The following is an 18,324-nucleotide window of genomic DNA, read 5'->3' on the forward strand; positions in this document are numbered from 1 at the left end:
AGAGCATTATGTGAGGTCTGACGCTGATGTTTGGCGTTAAGTCCTGTCTGGCAGTCGGCTTTGAAGTTTATCACAGGGGGGGGTTGTAAAATTTTAAATCGGCAAGAAAAAGCCTTGCCTCAAACGCACTATTGTCTAAAATATAGTAAGAAGCGGAAATAGCAATGTTAATCTTACACCTGTAATGACACATTTCTGGCCACTTGGGGGCAGCAGAAACAAGCTGTAAACACAACTTGTGACATATGAGCTAATATGGTGAACAACCACAGTACCTTACGTCCAGAAGTCACACATAGCAACATTAGCATTAGCAGTCTTGTTTCTGGCCACAGGGTGAATGTAAGTCCAATATGCACTTTTCTATTAGCTCAGTTTTTTTTAAAGTATTAACGTAACTCATGAGGAAAAGAATATCTAGCATTTGGGTTAGCATTAGCTAAAAAGCCAAACTGTGTTTGTTAGCTATCCGCTAGCTTTGTCTTTCTGCCTGTTGGTCCTGGGCAGCAGTCTGTACTGTATACTTATTTTTTATTTTTTTATTTGAGAGTGAACCCATAGCAAACGTTAACATTTAAGAGTGTTTCCCTCCCGCTAAAATGTTGAGTCTCGTAGCGGTTGGTTATGTTAGGAGTAACGTAAATAAGAACAGAGATCCATTCGTTCGGTTGCTTTTATTATAAATAATATCAGTGTGAAATGACAATCAAGTACGTCCTATACAGGCTGAAACACAGATGTGTTTACAGTTCAATCTGGTTCCGGGTTCCGGTCGCGCATGCGCCAATACAAGGGACCGTCCATTTATGCAATCTGTATAGTACAATGTTCTCGATCGGTCGTGTGTGTCGGCGTGCCTCGTCCTGCTGCTGCTGGTGTGACTGATGCAGGCAGTGCATTACGCCGGGGTGTGCTCACTGATGTCAGTATCGACGGTGATGTGGGCCTCGCTTGCTTCGCAGGTGTCACAGGATCGATGTCGTGGTCAGGTAACCGTGGTGTCACGACGGGTGCCTGGCGACTGGTGTTACCAGTGAATCTGACCACTGCGGTTCCGAGAATACGAATTCCCTTGTTATTTGCAGCCCTCATGGTCATGGACATGGGTATGAGGTCCTCTGCATTCAGACCCATTTGTTGGGCGACTTTAATACCGATCAGACAGCTTTGGCACCCTGTGTCGGCCATAGCAGGCAGGGACACCGCGCGGTTGCGTTTCTGAAGATCAAAACCCAGCGCTTTATAATCTTCGCGCTCGTTTGTGAGGTTGACATACGGCTGCGGGCTGGACTTCCGTTTCATCCACTTATCGCACATATCATCGTACAGGTGGTGAGCGAGGGGGAGTGTGCGCAACCCGTCATCTGCGCTGGCCATGGTGACCGTGCATAACTCGACAAAGGCTGCCGTCTGCTCATTGTACGCCCCGTCGGTTTCCCCAGACAGGGGATCTAGTCGGTCGGCCACCCCGGCACGCCTTACTGAGGTGATTCTGGCGGCCACACTTCCGGTACTCCTTACCATACCCGGGGAACTCTGTGTGTCTGGCGCGCCACTGAGGCGTCTTGCCGTGGCCCACTTCACCGCAGTATATGCATACTCCTTCGGGCTTAGCCTTCGGGTTCTCCGGCCTGGCTCCTCCCTTGTTGTGGATGTCCTGCTGTTTCCCCCGCCGATATGAACTGCTGATTGCATCCGCGCCCTGCGGGTCGAGTAGGCGCGATGCCGAGCGCTTTCCAGACTCCTTGGCCTCGATATACTCTATCATGTCCTTTTAATGGCATGTCCTGGTTCTTTTCACCGAGCAGGTCAAGTTGTATTTCTTGGTCAGCGATGCCGCGGGCAATCACATTGCGTAATATCTCCTCTGTGAAGTCGTTGACTTGATCGCACTCTGCCTTGGTGCACTTCATCTCATACATTGCACGTGTCCGCCTGCCCCTTGATGCGGGCGTGGGACGACCGGATGGGCTCCTCGTGCCCTTGCCGTATGTTGGATAGAGCCACACGAGCTACCATGGTGTTCTCAGCTCGGACGGTGAGCGCCTTCATGGCGGCGAGGACATCTTTTTCGTCACTGCCTGCTAGGCTCTTGCCCACTGCGCGAGTGAGATCTTTTCTCAGCGCCTCCTTGCAGCACTCCAACAGCTGTGCAACTATGTAGGTCCGACAAGTCTAGTACCTGTCTTGTACTCACCCCAACGGGTTATGAAGTATGACCAGGCCTCGCCTGATCCGGCCAGTGCTATGGAGGGACACTTGAGTTTCTCCATCTTGGCATTCGTGCCTGGCACCCTGGGGACTGCTGCGTGTACACCCAGCATGGCTGCCACCACTGCTGCCGCTGCGTGTGTAGCCACGTAGTCACAACCCTCGATCGAGCACTCCGCATCCACAGGCGCCATTAGGACAGTTATTAACAATAGCAAATGTTTTGTTTCCAGTGGCATACACGCCTGTACAATATTCTGGGTGCATCGGTTGGGTACAGTACCTGTCGGCGTTCTCGCGGTCCATCTGCACCTAGTCATATGATCCTCCTCAGCCCTGACGATCTCCGCTCCACTGCGTCAAGTTGTTTAGGTGTTTGATTATAAATAAGAACAGAGTTCCATTCGTTCGGTTGCTTTTATTATAAATAATATCAGCGTGAAATGACAATAATCAAACACGTACTATACAGGCTGAAACACAGACGTGTTTACAGTTCAATCTGGTTCCGGGTTCCAGTCGCACATGCGCCAATACAAGGGACAGTCCATTTATGCAATCCGTATAGTACAATGTTCTCTATAACGTTAACTGAAATAACTTGTGTAGTTTAGTGTAAATTTGGGGTCAGGTTAAGCTAGCGAAACAGAAAAGTATGTGGTTAGGGATGTCAACATTTGGTCATAGGCTACATTGTAAATGTGTCAAAGCTGGAAACGGACACTGAAAAAATATATACATTTTGTATATAATTCAGATTTTTTGGTTTCAATGGAAGTCTGTTTATAGGGGTAAAATCAGGAAATAATGTTAGCAGGGGATGACATTGAAATGCTATTCTTTTGCTGAGAGAGAGTATGCTGTGTAGTCAAATTTAAAAGAAGAGAACTGGACTTATAATGTGCTTTTCAGCATTAATTATACAGTACAATATTAAGAGAAACATTAAAGGGAACCCAGCTAAAAAGAAGTAAAACCTGTGTTGGGGTAGATGGTGGTGTTACTCTCCTTAATGATACTATGTGGAATTCACTTGACAGGTTCTGGGTATATTTGAGCAATTTGCAGTACTGTACAGTCCCACAGAGCTTTCCTGCCGATGACAACCCGATTTAATTAGCTTTCAGTTTATTGTGATCTGAGCTGCTGTGCCTCCCTGGTTGATCAGCTGCCTTAATCTCCTCTGTGGAGAATACAGGATATTAAGGAAAGGACACTTGGCCTACAGTACAAACCAAAAACTCTGCCGTTTTGATGGACAAAATGGATTCTGTGAATAGGAAGGAATAGAGACACATTTTAGCTTCAGGAAAGCTCCAGCCCTCCTTGCACCGCCTGTACACTTCACCTGTGTGTAGTACAATCCAAAAGAAAAACCTCCTTAAAGAGGAATCGTGTACAGTTCTTTGAAGTTTGTTTTCACACTCTGCACTCCAGGATTTCCCTTAATGGTTTACTGATGTTTTAATCTGGTAAACTCAGAGGCCAGAGAAGGCACTTGACTATTTTGGTGTTAATGCAAACTTTTTTGAAGATTATCTAGCCTTCTTGGACAGTTAGAGGTCTATTAAACCCGTTTAGTTACTTCAGAGGTAAAGCCTTTTTTTATGTGATATTTCCATTAGTTTAATCCTTCTGTAGAAGTGCTGTATAAAAGAAAGTTTTTATTGAGAAAGAAATCAGCTTGTGCTTTTACTAGTATATCAAGATTTATTATAGCTATAGCCTCCTTGGATTGCAGCAGACACGCTTTGGCTGTTGCTGGCAATAAAAGATTGCATAGTTCATCTTGAGACAGTTTTACCACCTTCTCTGTTCAGATATACTTCATTCAGCTTTTTAGTAAATAGATTTCCTTTTATAAAACTGTAGTGCCAAATAATTTATTACTTGCATTATAGATTTTATTGCCCTTTCTGCATTTACAAAGAAACAAAGTGGCCATGCTAGCAGCTTTGTGAAGCTGTACTTTAGCATTTTGTTCCGAAGCACTGCTGTGCCGAAGTCAGCAGGCTGACATGCTCACAATGACAAAACTAATATTTTAATGTTTACCATTTGTAGCACGTTTAAGTACCCGTTACCACAAACTACACGTGCGGATTAGTTTAGTTTTTAGTATTGAAAAGGTTAAGGGATAACCGAGACATTTAGTTAAAAACCGTACATCCCAACCTCATGGGGGCGCTAGAGGGTAGGTCAGGGGATCATCAAAGTCGCTATGATTCATCCTCTTGGGAACATGAATATCTGTACAAAATGTCATGGCACTCCAGCCAAGACTTGAAAAGATATCGGTCTGGACCAAACTGGTGGACTGGGTTTAAAAAAAAAAAAAAAAAACGGATTATCCCTTTATTATATAAAAAGATTGAACGTTTTTAAAATAATCCACACACAAAAATAGGAGAAAACAAACAAACAATGCACAGCTCAGCCATACATCCCCTGCTGTTATCTGTGCTTTTCATGAAAATTAGATTTTGCCTTCCCACATTGTCTGCCTGTGCCTGAGCAGCAGTGTCTCAGCCCTTCTTAGGATTGGGAAGTCATAATTCAGCCTTTGGAGTATTTAAGTGTGTCACAAGTGGTATTGCAAGTAAATGAGTTAAGCATGTGCTGTCAACACTAACTGATGGCGCTGCTAAGAAAGGCTTCGTGACTTTGTCTCAGAGAGTTGTGCTCAAGCTGTGTTCCACTGTCAGAAGCCATTCTCTCTCTGTCTCCATATCTTAGACTGAGTACATACGCAAAGAGGAAGTGTATCACAAATGCATGCAGACAAGCCTGCCCATGAATCAGAGCAGATTAGATTTGTTCAGCGCGCACACACACATACAGGCTCTCAACTTCACCCTGTGTAAACTTTCCACTGCTACACTCTGTGTCATTCCTGTTGTCATTCTAATTTCATCTGAGGAACCCTGCCAAGGTAGTAATGAACTCAAGTCATGAGACAGGGGCCATGCTGAGTGGTTGTGAGTCGTTTTGTGTGTGTGTGTGTGTGTGTTTGTGTGTAGCAGAGAGAAAATGAGAGGCTAGGTAAATGGAGGAAAAGACAGTGTTAAAGAGAGGGGCTGGCCAGGTTTACACATGCTGTTTCTGTGTGCAGTGTATACCATTGCACTAGTTTTAAATTAACCAGTGCAGTGGGGTGTATCATCTAAGCTGCTGTAATGTGTCGACTCCTTTATTCAATTTGAGCAGTAATCTTGGAGCTCCCCACTGGCCTGCCTTCATCAGCCCCCTGCTACAAAGCTAGCTTAACTTAGCCAGAGACACTCAGAGGCAGAGAAATGCTTAACAGATGAGCCTCTTTTTTTTTCTGTATCAAGATTATACTTAAACAAATGTAGCCAGGAATAATCTCCTCATTATATGGGTATTATGGTCAAGACGGATCTTGTTTGCAGGAGCAGTTTGAGACGGTTGGCTCCAGCTGCTTTAGGGAATTAGAAAGATGAAGATGTATTGTAACAAAGATTTTTTAAATAATCCTTTTAGTTACATGTATCTCAGCCGAAGAGATGATTGTCCTTGTGTTTGCCCTTTTCTCATAGTGAACTTCAGCACCATGGACAGCAGCTTGCATTTACCCATACTGTTTTCTTTTTGAGACTTTACTCACAGACTTTTACAGACCTTTTGTGAGGTGTCCGTCAGAAAACATTAAGAAGCTATTAATAAATGCTCACGAGTTTCTAAGCATTAAAGGTATATAAAAAATAATAAATAAAGTCATTAAAGGTCATGACTTTTAGCAGCTGAAGTTAAAATGTTATCTACAATTTTATATTTTAAATAATTCATTGATAAAAGGGCTTTTACTGTCTCAAGTCTGCAGTTGTAAATGTTAATGCAAATACCCTGCAGCTATTTTTCTAGAAGGTCAGAAGTCAAATGGAGCATGTTTTCCTGTGTACTGTAGCTAAAAACATAACGAGACAAAGTGCACGATAAACATCTGCAAGAGAGATTTTTACACAACCTGGCAACCCAAAAAAGCCTTATAAAACAAGAAAACAATGTTAACCATCAATCAATAAACCTTTAAAAATAGTGTTATACTTCAATGCTCAATACGACATCTATTGCACGTCTGTCCGTCCTGGGAGAGGGATCCCTCCTCAGTTGCTCTCCCTGACGTTTCTTCCATTGTTCCCCCTTTAACTGTGGGGTTTCTTTTAGGAAGTTTTTCCTTGTGCTGTGCGAGGGTCTAAGGACAGAGGGTGTCGTATCCTGTACAGTCTGTAAAGCACACTGAGACAAATGTGTAATTTGTGATATTGGGCTTTATAAATACATTTGATTTGATTTGAATGCTGAAGTATAGTTGAACTGAGTGAGTGAATGTAAGTAGTCTACATGTTGTTACTGTAGCACTCCTTCAAAAGAGAGCCTGGTTCTCAGTGGCTTTAACCTTTCCATGTCTAAGTTGACTTATTTTTAACTCTCATTTTGAAGTTGTAGCCATAAGATCCCATACACATAGGGGTTTCTGATAGGCCTATCTAAAATTAACTTTGTATCTTTAAAAAGCCAAACTGTTAAAAGTAGCCTACTTAAACTTCTCTATTTCCCACAACTACCTTCACTTAAGAAGAGTTTTTTTGGTGTTGAGATATCTCAAAAACACAGGAAATAAAAGGATTTGCATGAAATTAGGTAGGCAGCTTGTGAGATTCGCCTCCATTCTTTCAGTCTTATGAAACTTAGTGAGACAAGTGGCTCGTGAAGAGTGAAGAAATAGTATTACTTTTATACAGTAGAGCGATCAAGGCTTTGGATGTAAAAGTGCTCCTCCACCACCACTGTTCAAACTACTGAGTGCGTTATTCCACCAGCTTTACGCTTTCATCTCAGGATGGTGACGACCCCCTGTGTCCACACCACCACCCCCTCCCATCCTCCCGGTAAAGTGATATCACACGGTGTAAAGCTGACACTGTCGCTCCCACCGCTGCTTTTCCCACCCCGCCCCACCGGGACCGACGGCAGCGGGTGCCAAACCGCCCCCCGGGAGCCGCGCTGAGGACGCAGCCATGCCGAGCGATGACACTCAGCAGCCGGACTGCCGCCTCGTCTCATCCGTCTCCAGCGCTTTACAGAGGAGGAGGAGGATGATGCCATGAGATTTCCCATAGGCCCTCACTGGCACCTGGCTGTGAGTGAACCGGGGGGAAAGAGGGGATAACCGACGGCGGATAATGACGTGATGGTTCCGGTTGTGCAGGGGGGCTCCGAGCGTCTTTAATGACCGGTGCTGGAGAGGAAATCACCGGACTTTATTGTGCGCGGAACCGTGTACGATAGTGGACCACCCGCACTAAAAAAAAAAAAAAAAGCATTCTCTCAAACAGGTTGCTGAGATTTCATTCAATCTGAAAGGTAAGGCTTTCCAATCATCCGCGCGCCACTTAACGGCTCTGCACATCAATGCATCTGCTTAATTAGGTAGAAATGATGCTAATCAGTGATGTAACAGCTGCTAAATTGACCTCCAGCCGCTCATTCAGTTAAAACATTAGATATTTATTACAGAAAAGTATTCATTCACGTCTGTATCTTGCTAAGAGGTCGCACATACTGTAGTTTCACATTACTTGCACTGATGTGTATCCTTGAATTAGTAACATAATCTGGACAGGTGAGTACATCGATATAAAATTGGTTTATCTTCCATTGTGTTCCTGTTTATGGAAGTTCAATACACAGTGTGCTGTTTGCATGATACTAAATGAGAAATAGAAAGGAAAAATAATATATAAAATGAATTTTTACAGTTTGTGGGAATGAATCACCATTATATCTGTACTTTATCCTGCAGGATTAATGCCACTTTTATACTGATTTAATGTGATATAGCTTATGTTAGATGTTCCTACATGTTACAACATGCATGGTGTATAAAAGTATCATTAACAATCCAATTTCTTATATGTAATAATGAGCACTGACTGAAAGTGAGGCAGTGGATGAATGCAGGAGTGATAATTGATATGAATGAAATCATGATGTGAATGAATGACGGATCCATCAGAACCTCCTGCAAACTAACAAAAAGGCTAATTCTTCTGTATCTGCAGTGCTGACCACATCCCTGCTGGGACCTGAAGTGTCTCCTGCCGTCACTGTTACAACTGATGTCATGTTTTTCTTTCTGCTTTCCCAGGGGGCTTTGCAGCACAGTCGAGGATGCTGTCCACCAGATGGTGACTTCTTCAGGTAAATTATCTCTCTCTATACACACACTGTTTGCCGGACAGGTTGTTCTTGTTCTCTGATCTCTGCTCTGCACCTCGGGGATCTTGCTCTGGGCAAACTGTGTAGCTGAAGGTGTTCACTTGTGTTTCAGCTCTTTTATCTTCAACGAGGATCTCTGCAGCTTATTTAGATTTCAGTGGTTTCTCCTCTGTTTTATTTTGGCATTATATGCACTGAATGCAACCCCTGCTCAGTCCACAAATCCAGTTCCTTACGTATTCAACCATAAATCATCCAAAATAAAGGAGGTAATTATGACACTCCAAACACAAGAGGAGACCAGAGCGAGTGTGTGCGTCGTCAGTCATATGGAAAAAACGGATGACCGAATTCCGTTTATACTACTTGAAAATGAAATCATCCACTTTTCCTCCCCCTTTTTCCTCTCACCCCTTGCTGTCTTTGTTCCCTCCTGCTCTAGCAGTGGGTGTCTCTGTCCTAGATGTGGATGTGTTCCTCTCCTCACACGCTGAGATGAGTGCTTTCAGAGGCGGACGAGGCAGAACTACCTGGCTAAATTGCCCTGTGATGGAAAAATATTGTTAAAGGAATGATACTTGAATAATTGAAACCCCAGGGCTTTAAAATTGCAGGGACTCACTGTGATTTCCAGCTCAAAGTTAGGGCCACTTCAACGAAATATTCATATCATTATTTAAGAATGGAGATACATCAAGGAGCCACTCAGGTACTGCCACCATCTCGCTCCATCTCACCCTCACGCTGTGTAAGCTCTGTTTCCCTTCCATCTCCTGCTGTAAAATCATCTGCCAGCTTCTCTATTTTCTTCCCTTTTGAAATGGATTAAAACTCATCCGCATAATGACTCCGTCTCTAGCTAATGTCTTCTGGGAGCTGAATAGGAATTCCAGCTTTCTAAATGATTTTTTTAAATACCTATAACATACTGCCGCTCTCTCACATAGTTATTTATCTACAATGACACAAGAAAATGAGACTTAAACATTTTCTTATTTATAAGGGCGCTATTAAACGAGTGATTTCCACGAGACGTTCTAGAGAATAGATATAATAAAATACAATATAATGGGAATTCATTGTTTAAGGCCTTTTATTAATCAAATATGCCAAACACTTGCTGGTTCCAGGTTCTCGAAATAGGACCATTTGTACATTGTTCTCTGTTTCATATCATTGCCAATGGTTTGTGAATGTCCAACTGTTGGTCGGACAAAACAAAACCTAATTTTTCACTATTTTCTGACACTTATCTTACCATAAAGACGTGAAACTGCTTGGTCCAAAAAGTTAAGACAATCTGGGGTTTAAGTATCAGACTTTATTTGTTTTGGCCGGGCTCAGTGAGCTACTTCCTGCTGTCTTCGCTGATTGCAACCTCAGAGTCAAGACTCCAGGAAAATCGCTGCTCCTGGCCAAGAAATAGTCAATAACCTAATCCCACATGAACACGCAGTGTGTAGTGTATACACTTTGCTTCATGTGCGGATCAAAAAGAACGAGATATAACTTCTTAATTAATGAGCTTCAGTGGTGCTAGTAGGCACATTGTGTCTCTATTTCCAGTCTTTATGCTAAAATAAGCTTCTCATCTATTGTTAAACCAAAGCAATTAAGCATATTTCCCAACATTTCTATCTATTACCAATTTACTTTAAGTTGTAGATAAAGTCTTTCTGATTTTAAATGTTACTTTCAAAGCTCTTTCATTTTTCCTGGTTTGCTCAGGAATCGCATGGGCGGAAAAGCTCTTAATTTCAACACAAAACCATCACCACATAATCCCACGTGAACCTTGCGAGGGAAGCTTTTTTTACCTCTCCAACATTCGATTAGGGATACGGTGGTGGATGTGTTAGTGTGTGTGTGTGTGTGTGTGTGTGTGTGTGCTGAATGTGTGGGTGTGGATGAGCCGGTTGTTCACCCACACTCGCTTGTGTGTTTCTGTGTGCTCACATTTAGCCGACTGCTATGATTGTTTCATTTCCCACAGAGAAAACAAATTAAAATATGACACCTCTCTCAGCTGCCTCTCATCTCCTGCTTTTCAGTGTGTTAAGAGATGACAGAAATGCTAAGTATAGTTCTGCAAGTGGAGTGTGAAACCTCTCCACCTCTCTCTACATATCCAACAGTATGAAGGTCGAAACTAAATGATGTTGTGGTAGCTTCAACAAAGGTACAATCGACTGTTTTCAAGTATGTTTTGTGTACGAAAGGGAGAGTGCAGCGGCAAGAAAAAAAGTTATTTACGTCTGAGTGATGCAGTCACAATATTTTCACATCGTGATTTTAAAAGAAAAGTCTCGCACTAATGTTCAGTGCTGTTCTCACGTGTGAAGCAACAACTTCAGTCGCTCTTTTTGAATCACTTTGCAGTATATTCTCATTTTAAAGTTGTCTCCTAATGATATCCTCAACGTTCCTCAAGATGGGAACACAGGAGTCTCCTGTATAATACCGTAGGTTTACGTTACGGACACGAGTTTTTACTGTTTCTGAGCTCTTTCTCTTTCCCAAGGTGACATTCTCATCGTTTCTTTTATCTTCAACAGTGCAAACCTTAAAGGTATTCAATTGGCTATTATATACGACAAAGTAAAGCATCAAAGGCATTTTTGCTTGGGGGGGGGGGGGGGGGGGGAACCATAAAACGATTAATTGATTCTAATAGTTTCCAGTTAACTTTATGTTGGTTGACGAATTGATTACTTGTCTAATCATTTCAGCTCCACTGTGATGCAACTGCTTCATTGCTGTGATTCGTCTAAAACTAACAGACTCTAAAACTGAACTGATTTAAACTGTTGAGGTTCCTACAAAGTGTAAACTTTAGCTCGAATGTTAAGCTCTGTCATTGGATATAGCTCATGTCCATATATCCCTCTGTCACCTGACACTGTCTGTGCAGAAAGATGAGCAGGACTTCTGGAACCGTGGACGCCAACTGGCTCCACCCGCTGAGCCTCTCTCTCTCTCTCTCTCTCTCTCTCTCTCTCTTTCACACAAACGCACAACAAACCGCTGAGCATTGCTTTAGTGCTTCAGTCAAATCTCAGGGACACACATTTCCTTCAGCCTTCTCTTGTACAGTGAAGAACTGGATATGCTCGTAACTGTCACTAAGGCTCACTTTACAGACGCACGGCATCTAACCGGAGCCTGAACTGGTCACCTGGGAGGCGTACACTTAATTACTCAGACGAGGTTTTGTGTTGTAGAAATCAGATGCCTGTTGGCTCCTCTGTGACCGTCTCTTCCCCCTTCAGCCCCGTCACTTCTCCAACACGGGGATTTATGGCAGATCCTCTAACTCCTTGCGGGCTACAGGGTTGTTTTGTGATTTTAAGGATTGTTTTTGCGTGTTTTTCCAAGCTGAATCCGACAGCTCCGAAACCCACAGAGTCATATATGAACTGTGCTGGTTAAGACACTCTGACAGTCTCCCAACCTCTGTCACTTGGCGTCTGTGTCTCTCCAGTCTGTTGGAAACTCTCTAATCCGAGGCTTTACCCCCAACTCTCCCTTTGTAGCAGAATTTAGTTGCATGTAAGTCAAAATCACTTTTTCTGAGTTGATATGGATCCTGGGTTCTGCATACATTATATCATCATACATTTCCAGTGTTGTGATGCCATGAAAGCCAAGAGAATTGCAAAGCTAGACAAGGAAGGGGATGATGTACAGTGTGGTGAAAGAAGAGGATATGGCTAAAAGAGCGAGTGGGAGATTAGGAGAGTAAAGGAGAGACGAGGCAATAAGAGGACTAAGGAGACATAATATAGTGAGCTAGAGAGGGAGGAGATGGAGAGAATGGGGAAACGGGGAGCAAGAGAGACTCCGCATCGCTTTTAACGACATTATCGTGGCCCGTGGTGTATATAATTTAGTGCAATGACGTAATCTAAGATACTGCACCGAGTGAGCTGTCTGAGAGGGAGGCTCACATGCTCATTTCTACACACACACACGCACACACACACACACACACACACACACACCTCTCTGTGATTGTGTTAACTTTGTCAGAGGTTCATGTGCATTCAGAGTTAAATGTTAATGATCCCTTACCTTATCTTATTACAATTTATAAGAGGCGCAGTCCACTCGCCTTGTATTTCTGCTTACATTCAGACAGTTGAAAAGCAAAAGAGACATTAAAGACTGTAGGCAAGGTGAGGGGACATGAGGCTCCACAGTCAGGCAGCATACTTAACCCCCAGAAACTAGCATTAGTTTGAACCTTCTGGCTGAGAATTTTCCAATTACATCAAAACAACATGTGCCAGTATATTTAAACCATTTCATTAGGCAATAAGTCTAAAATTCCCTGCAGATGTTCAGCCTTTGGGAGCCTCATAGCTTTTTAGAAAGTTACATTGATACACCAGTAATGAGAAAGCAAACTCGTCTTTTTTTTTTTTTTTATCAATTAATTGGGATAATTAAATGTTGTTCTTCCGTTAAGAAATGTGTGAATGTTTTAGTTAATCAACTTGAACAGTAGATAAACAAAGTCGTCTGGTGTTGTAATCACTATAATGACAGTGCTTGAAATTAATAATTCTGCCTGAACTCAACCATATAAATTGGTCTAAATTAATGTCAAAATCATGCATTTTATACTGATATAAGAAGTAATTCTATCTGAGTGCATTCATATTTCCACTGCGTACTTATTTAGTCTTTCAGTGTGTATGAGAGCAAAAATAAATCGAGGCTTTTCGCATACACATTCTATCACGCAGCTAATTTATTGCTCTCCGTCAGCTAGACCTGTTGATCAGGTCTATTTGAGGCGAGACGGTACACTTGCTGTGTGCAGTGGAGATAATTATGTGTGCAGACTCTTGATTTCTTTTCATTTACACCACTTTTGCTCCTGTGTGACTCTGCCAATCAGAGCAGTTTGTTTAAGTTTATTTACCTGCATTGCAGAGCCGACGCTGGAGGAGTTTTCCAAATCCCAACACTTGACTTGTAATTTGGCGGCGAGAGCTCGTGCAAACATCTATATATCTTTTCTCCACTTTACCCTGGCGGCGTATATAAACTGTGTCTGTCAGATGTCTTATGTGTCTTTTACGTTCTCCCCCCCCCCCTCATCAAAACATTTAGTTGCGTGTATGTTTTTGAGTAAATACATCTTCACTGTGGTGTTTAGTCGCTATATCGGTATCGAATCCCAGAGATCACTTGATGATGATTATCCATGCAGCTTCGATCGGTGCTTTTTGAATGAGTCGCAGTCGACCACAAATGACAGGAGATGCACGTAGGAATGCGATTTAGTATGCTGAAGCTGTACTGTACATATGCACACAGCGTACGGGCCATATGGCCAGTGTTCACAGTCGCTGCATTCAGCATGCTAATGCATCTACATCCTCGAGGGTCTGTTCGCCATCCAAAATGGTCTGTTGGAATTTAGTCGCACTTTGCTAGTTGTTGCCTTTGAGAGTCTAATTACGTATTAATTTGATGCCTATATTCATGGTTTTGTTGTAAGACCAGATTCAACGCCATATGAAACAAATGAAACAAAGCTGATCACTGACATGTTTGATAAATGATGAGTCTGGTTCCAGCTTCTCACATGTGAGAATCTGCTTCATCTCGTGTCGTTGTAACTTTGAAAGCTTCTGGGGTTTTTTTTTGGGACCATTGATCAAACAAAACAAGCAGTTTGAAGCTCACCCCTTAAGGCTACTCCAGTGACTTGTAACAGTCATTATTTTCTGCATTTTATAGACGAAACAATAACGATTTCATAAACTGAAATACATTTAAAAAAGCAATACCCAACAAGTGATATTTTCTACCTGCTTGTAATAAAGGTAATACCGTTCTTTACTAAAGGAATTAATTGGGTGTATGAAAATAATCATCCGCTGCAGCCTTTTATTCTTTTCATTTTCTCTTGACAGAAGCCTCTTTTGTTTTCCTGCAGGAGTTCCAGTGAGAGGAGGTTTTGAGACGATCACTCCACAGGGCTGTCATGGTCTCCTACCTTCTCACACTCCTCCATCTCTGCCTCTCCCGCTGTCTTCTAATGTAAGTGTGCATCTTTTTGTATTAGAGTTCAGATGTTCCTACTATTACTACTACTGCCGAAATGACTTTCACACGCAGCTCGTATAACTGAAAACAACATATGAACACATTGAAGAAACTGTCCAATGTTTTACGCAATGGGCTCATTTGTTGTCTTTCTGTGAGTTTGATGAGACGATCGATGTCTGTGTGTTAGATTCAGAGTAGTAGCTTAGCTCAGCAAGGCTGGAAGCAGAAGGAAACAGCAAGTCTGTTCATAAATACATCTACCAGCTCCTATGAAACTTACAAATGTATACATTGGGCCTCATGCAGGAAGCAATATACCAACACATTTCCTTATTTTTGTTCATATCCACGATTTTGCTCTTATTTTGTGAGTTCTCTAGATCCATCAGACTCTGAGCCAACTATTGGTAATCTCGAGTGACCGTGATTGGACGATATTGAAATAGAAACGATCAACACATGTCGCACCATGATCATCAAAAGACCCCATGAGGGATGAGTGTAGAGTTTCACAGACTTGTAGAATCTACGCCAAATGGCTGCATGATAACCAACTACTGTACTTACAACATGTTTCATCAGATGAGGTTACATCATGGTGTTACATGAATATACTAAATCAGCCTACATTGGCCATCGTTGCAGGCATTATAGAAACCTTTTTGTCTGGACGTAAGGATGCAGAATATCTTGCAGCACATTTTTTTTGTTTAATCTCAGAATCCACTCTTCTTCTCTTTCTTCATACTTTCATGTCTCTCTGCCTCCCGCTGAAGGGTTTGATGGAGAGCTGGTCGAATGTCAGCGGGAACTATTGTTATATCCGGAGGAATTCTCGCCGGAGTGATACTGCTGTGCATTGTAGCAGTGCTCTGTTACTGTAGACTCCAGGTATCAGTGTGTGTGTGTGTGTGTGTGTGTGTGTGTGTGTGTGTGTGTGTGTGTGTGTGTGTGTGAACATGATGAGAAATGTGTTGTAGTTAAGAAGCTGAGTAGAGATTTCTGGCACAACTTCCCCCCCCCCTTCCTTGTCTGCCCTCTGCAGTATTACTGCTGTAAGAAGAATGATTCTGAGGTGGACATGGGCTCTGCGGTGGGAGCGGACCCTCTCTCTCACTTTCCCTGCAATGCCTGCAACGCCCTTGCCATGGACGGCGCGGCTATCACCCCGGTCTCTCTGGATCAGCTGGACACGGGTTCTCACCACAACCACTGCCCCACCTGCTCACCGTACACACTCCGCTCTGGACTCGCAGACGGCGTGCGTAACGGAGGCGAGCGGCTGGGCTTCCACACCTACTACGAGAACCCGTCTGTCTCTCTCCCGCTGTCTGCCAACCCACAGAGCTCCTCCCCTCTGAGTTACTACAGTTCGTCGGACATGTTTCCTCCCCCGCCACGCCCCTACAGCACCCAGGTGTGACCTCTGCTGCACCGTGAAGACACACACACACACACTCGCACATAGAAAACTTTTCTGGCTCAGTTCAGGTGATGGACTCGATACAGCACAATTACAAACATGCCCACATTACTGCACACGCTCACTCCTGCCACACATTTCAGACTCATTCGTCCATGGGGGTGACCCATAAACTGAGCCCACTGACGGAGCCTCTGTGTGGGCAATACACCCCTTCGGAGCGACAGACAGCAGCATAAACCAGAGTTAGATCAGCAGGGAAGTGGTACGTAACTCCAGTACAACCTCATTTTGTTTCACACGAGACCACATCACACGCGCTACTAAAATGTGTCTAAATGTGGGCGTGAACGCACCTGGATTGTTGCATCATTTAAGCCGAGCTGGTCGGGGACACATGAACCTGCATAGAGTGTGAACACAACAGGGTCTCCAGACACACTGAAAGACAGCCAAGTCTATTTTTTACTTGTGTAGGTGCTATGGTCGCAAAGGCTAAGCAATTCCCATCAGACATGTTAATGATTTATGGTTATTCATTCATTCTTAAAAGCTTATAAATACAAAATGCACATTTTTCCCCCAAAAAGCGTACTTTAAACAATTGATGTGCACTTTTTTTGCACCATATGATTTGAGTCGTGAATTAAATCAAATTAAATAACTTCCTGAGTAAATTCCAAATATTCTGGCTTTGAGTTTAGTAATAATCGTAGGAAACAAAAACTTAAACCCAAGTATGAATTGATTGTTCATTTATTATTGATAATTGTATTCTCAGTACACAGGATGTTGAATTGTTTGCTTGCCTGCTCGCATTTATTATTATTTGTACATGTTCAGCTGTTCTGCTACTAAAGAGAACTGTCCGTGGTTATGATGGTAATTAATTAGGATTAATTAATCCGTGTAAAAAGTGCAGTTGAACACAGTCCCTTCAATTAACACCAAATGACATGGATCTTTTAGGAAACTTGGTGTTGGAGCTTTGGAGAGAAGGACCACCGCCTCGCTAGTTTCTGTTGTTCTCTCCTGCATTGTTCCCCTCTCCAGTGCTGGGGTTAACTGAAAGGCTCCATGCTAACCTGAGAACCCCACCACACCCCCTCCAGTTTACTGTACATGAGGGCTAACAGTCTTTTCTACTAGGTGTTGTTGTTTGACAACGACAGAAACTGCTAATGGAGCTTAATTGTGTTTCTCAAGAGAGACCCGAGGAGTGAAAGAGAAACTGCAACTTTTTAAGCATTTTCTAGTCTAGTTTTAGTCTCGCTGGAATCGTATGAATTTAATTTGCTCGTGTTTTCACTTCTGGTTTATTGAAATGAAATTACTAAAAGGAGATTGGTTCTGCGGTGTCTTCCATATAAGTCGATGTATTTAACTTCTTCATGTTTACAGAGTGAGAGTGAAATCCTCACGTTTTAGAGGCGTCGTAGGAAGAAAGGAGACACTCGGATCATGTTCTCTGCTTTGTTGATCTTGAAGCTTAATTTTTGTATCTTATAAGCCATTATATCTGCTATACAGTACAGTAACAAGATGTTATTCCACAGTATATGCCTGAATCTATATATTTTTAAGGAGTGTTGTAGTTTCTGTGAGGGATGTCAGGGTTTTAGTGAGTTTGTACCAAATGTGAGTTTTCCATACTTTTCAGTTATTCATCTTTCTCTGTATTTCTGCCAGTCGTATCACAGCGGAGGAATACAACGAGAAGAGAATGGAAATGTACATTTGGAACAAGAGATTTACTTAAAAATGTAATTTAGCAACAAATATGTAAAGTGGTTTAAAACAAGTTCTATTTAGCATAACAGATTCAAGGTTATTAGTTATATAGTGAAACAACATATACAAGATATATATTCTGTATTTTCTCACACCACATTGTTGCCACTGAGCTGTGACCTTTATTATCACATCTCTTTCCTCACCTCACCCCTTGTTATTCAGAAGTGTGTGCTAAATTATATATGTAAAACAACCTTTATGTTAATCTAGACGTCCACTCGGCGTTAGTGTTCACTGCCACGGAGCCGATATACTCACTCAACAAATGTGGTCCACATAGTTTGGTGAAAGGGTTTTTGTGATGACCAGTTTGTTGCACCGTTGCTGTATCAGAACTGAACTGTTTCTTTTTCTTCTTCTGACTGTTGAAAATTGTATTTTTCAGATTTTTCTCTATGAAACTAGAATACGTTTTGGTATACCCTGATACAAATCCACCACGTTTCACAAAATGTTCCTTTTTTGTTTTTGAGGAGGAATAAATGTTTATATCTGCCTGGACTTTTTGTTTTTTTGCTCAGTCTTCGCTCACAATGACTCAGACAGTGGATGCACGGGGTGTTGAAATCACAGTTTCTGGTTAGAAAAGC

At 42.5% G+C, this 18,324-nt stretch overlaps 1 protein-coding gene across 3 annotated transcripts; it reads left to right on the forward strand.

The window, feature by feature from the left end:
• The first annotated feature begins 248 nt into the window (after positions 1 to 248).
• Positions 249 to 18,235, forward strand: LOC115027549 (protein FAM163A-like). Of its 3 annotated transcripts, XM_029460937.1 has the most exons (6): positions 249 to 342; positions 7,075 to 7,599; positions 8,384 to 8,436; positions 14,405 to 14,508; positions 15,294 to 15,408; positions 15,563 to 18,235. In XM_029460937.1, the coding sequence occupies exons 5-6, from the start codon at positions 15,316 to 15,318 to the stop codon at positions 15,938 to 15,940; spliced, it is 471 nt and encodes a 156-aa protein (XP_029316797.1). In that variant the 5' UTR covers positions 249 to 342; positions 7,075 to 7,599; positions 8,384 to 8,436; positions 14,405 to 14,508; positions 15,294 to 15,315; the 3' UTR covers positions 15,941 to 18,235. The 3 variants fall into 3 exon arrangements, with proteins under 3 accessions (XP_029316797.1, XP_029316798.1, XP_029316799.1); XM_029460938.1 differs by lacking the exon at positions 7,075 to 7,599; XM_029460939.1 differs by lacking the exons at positions 249 to 342; positions 7,075 to 7,599 and adding an exon at positions 7,612 to 7,858.
• The last annotated feature ends 89 nt before the right edge of the window (positions 18,236 to 18,324 follow it).

The sequence above is a fragment of the Cottoperca gobio genome, chromosome 22 (genome assembly GCF_900634415.1).
Source record: "Cottoperca gobio chromosome 22, fCotGob3.1, whole genome shotgun sequence".
Taxonomy (NCBI): domain Eukaryota; kingdom Metazoa; phylum Chordata; class Actinopteri; order Perciformes; family Bovichtidae; genus Cottoperca; species Cottoperca gobio.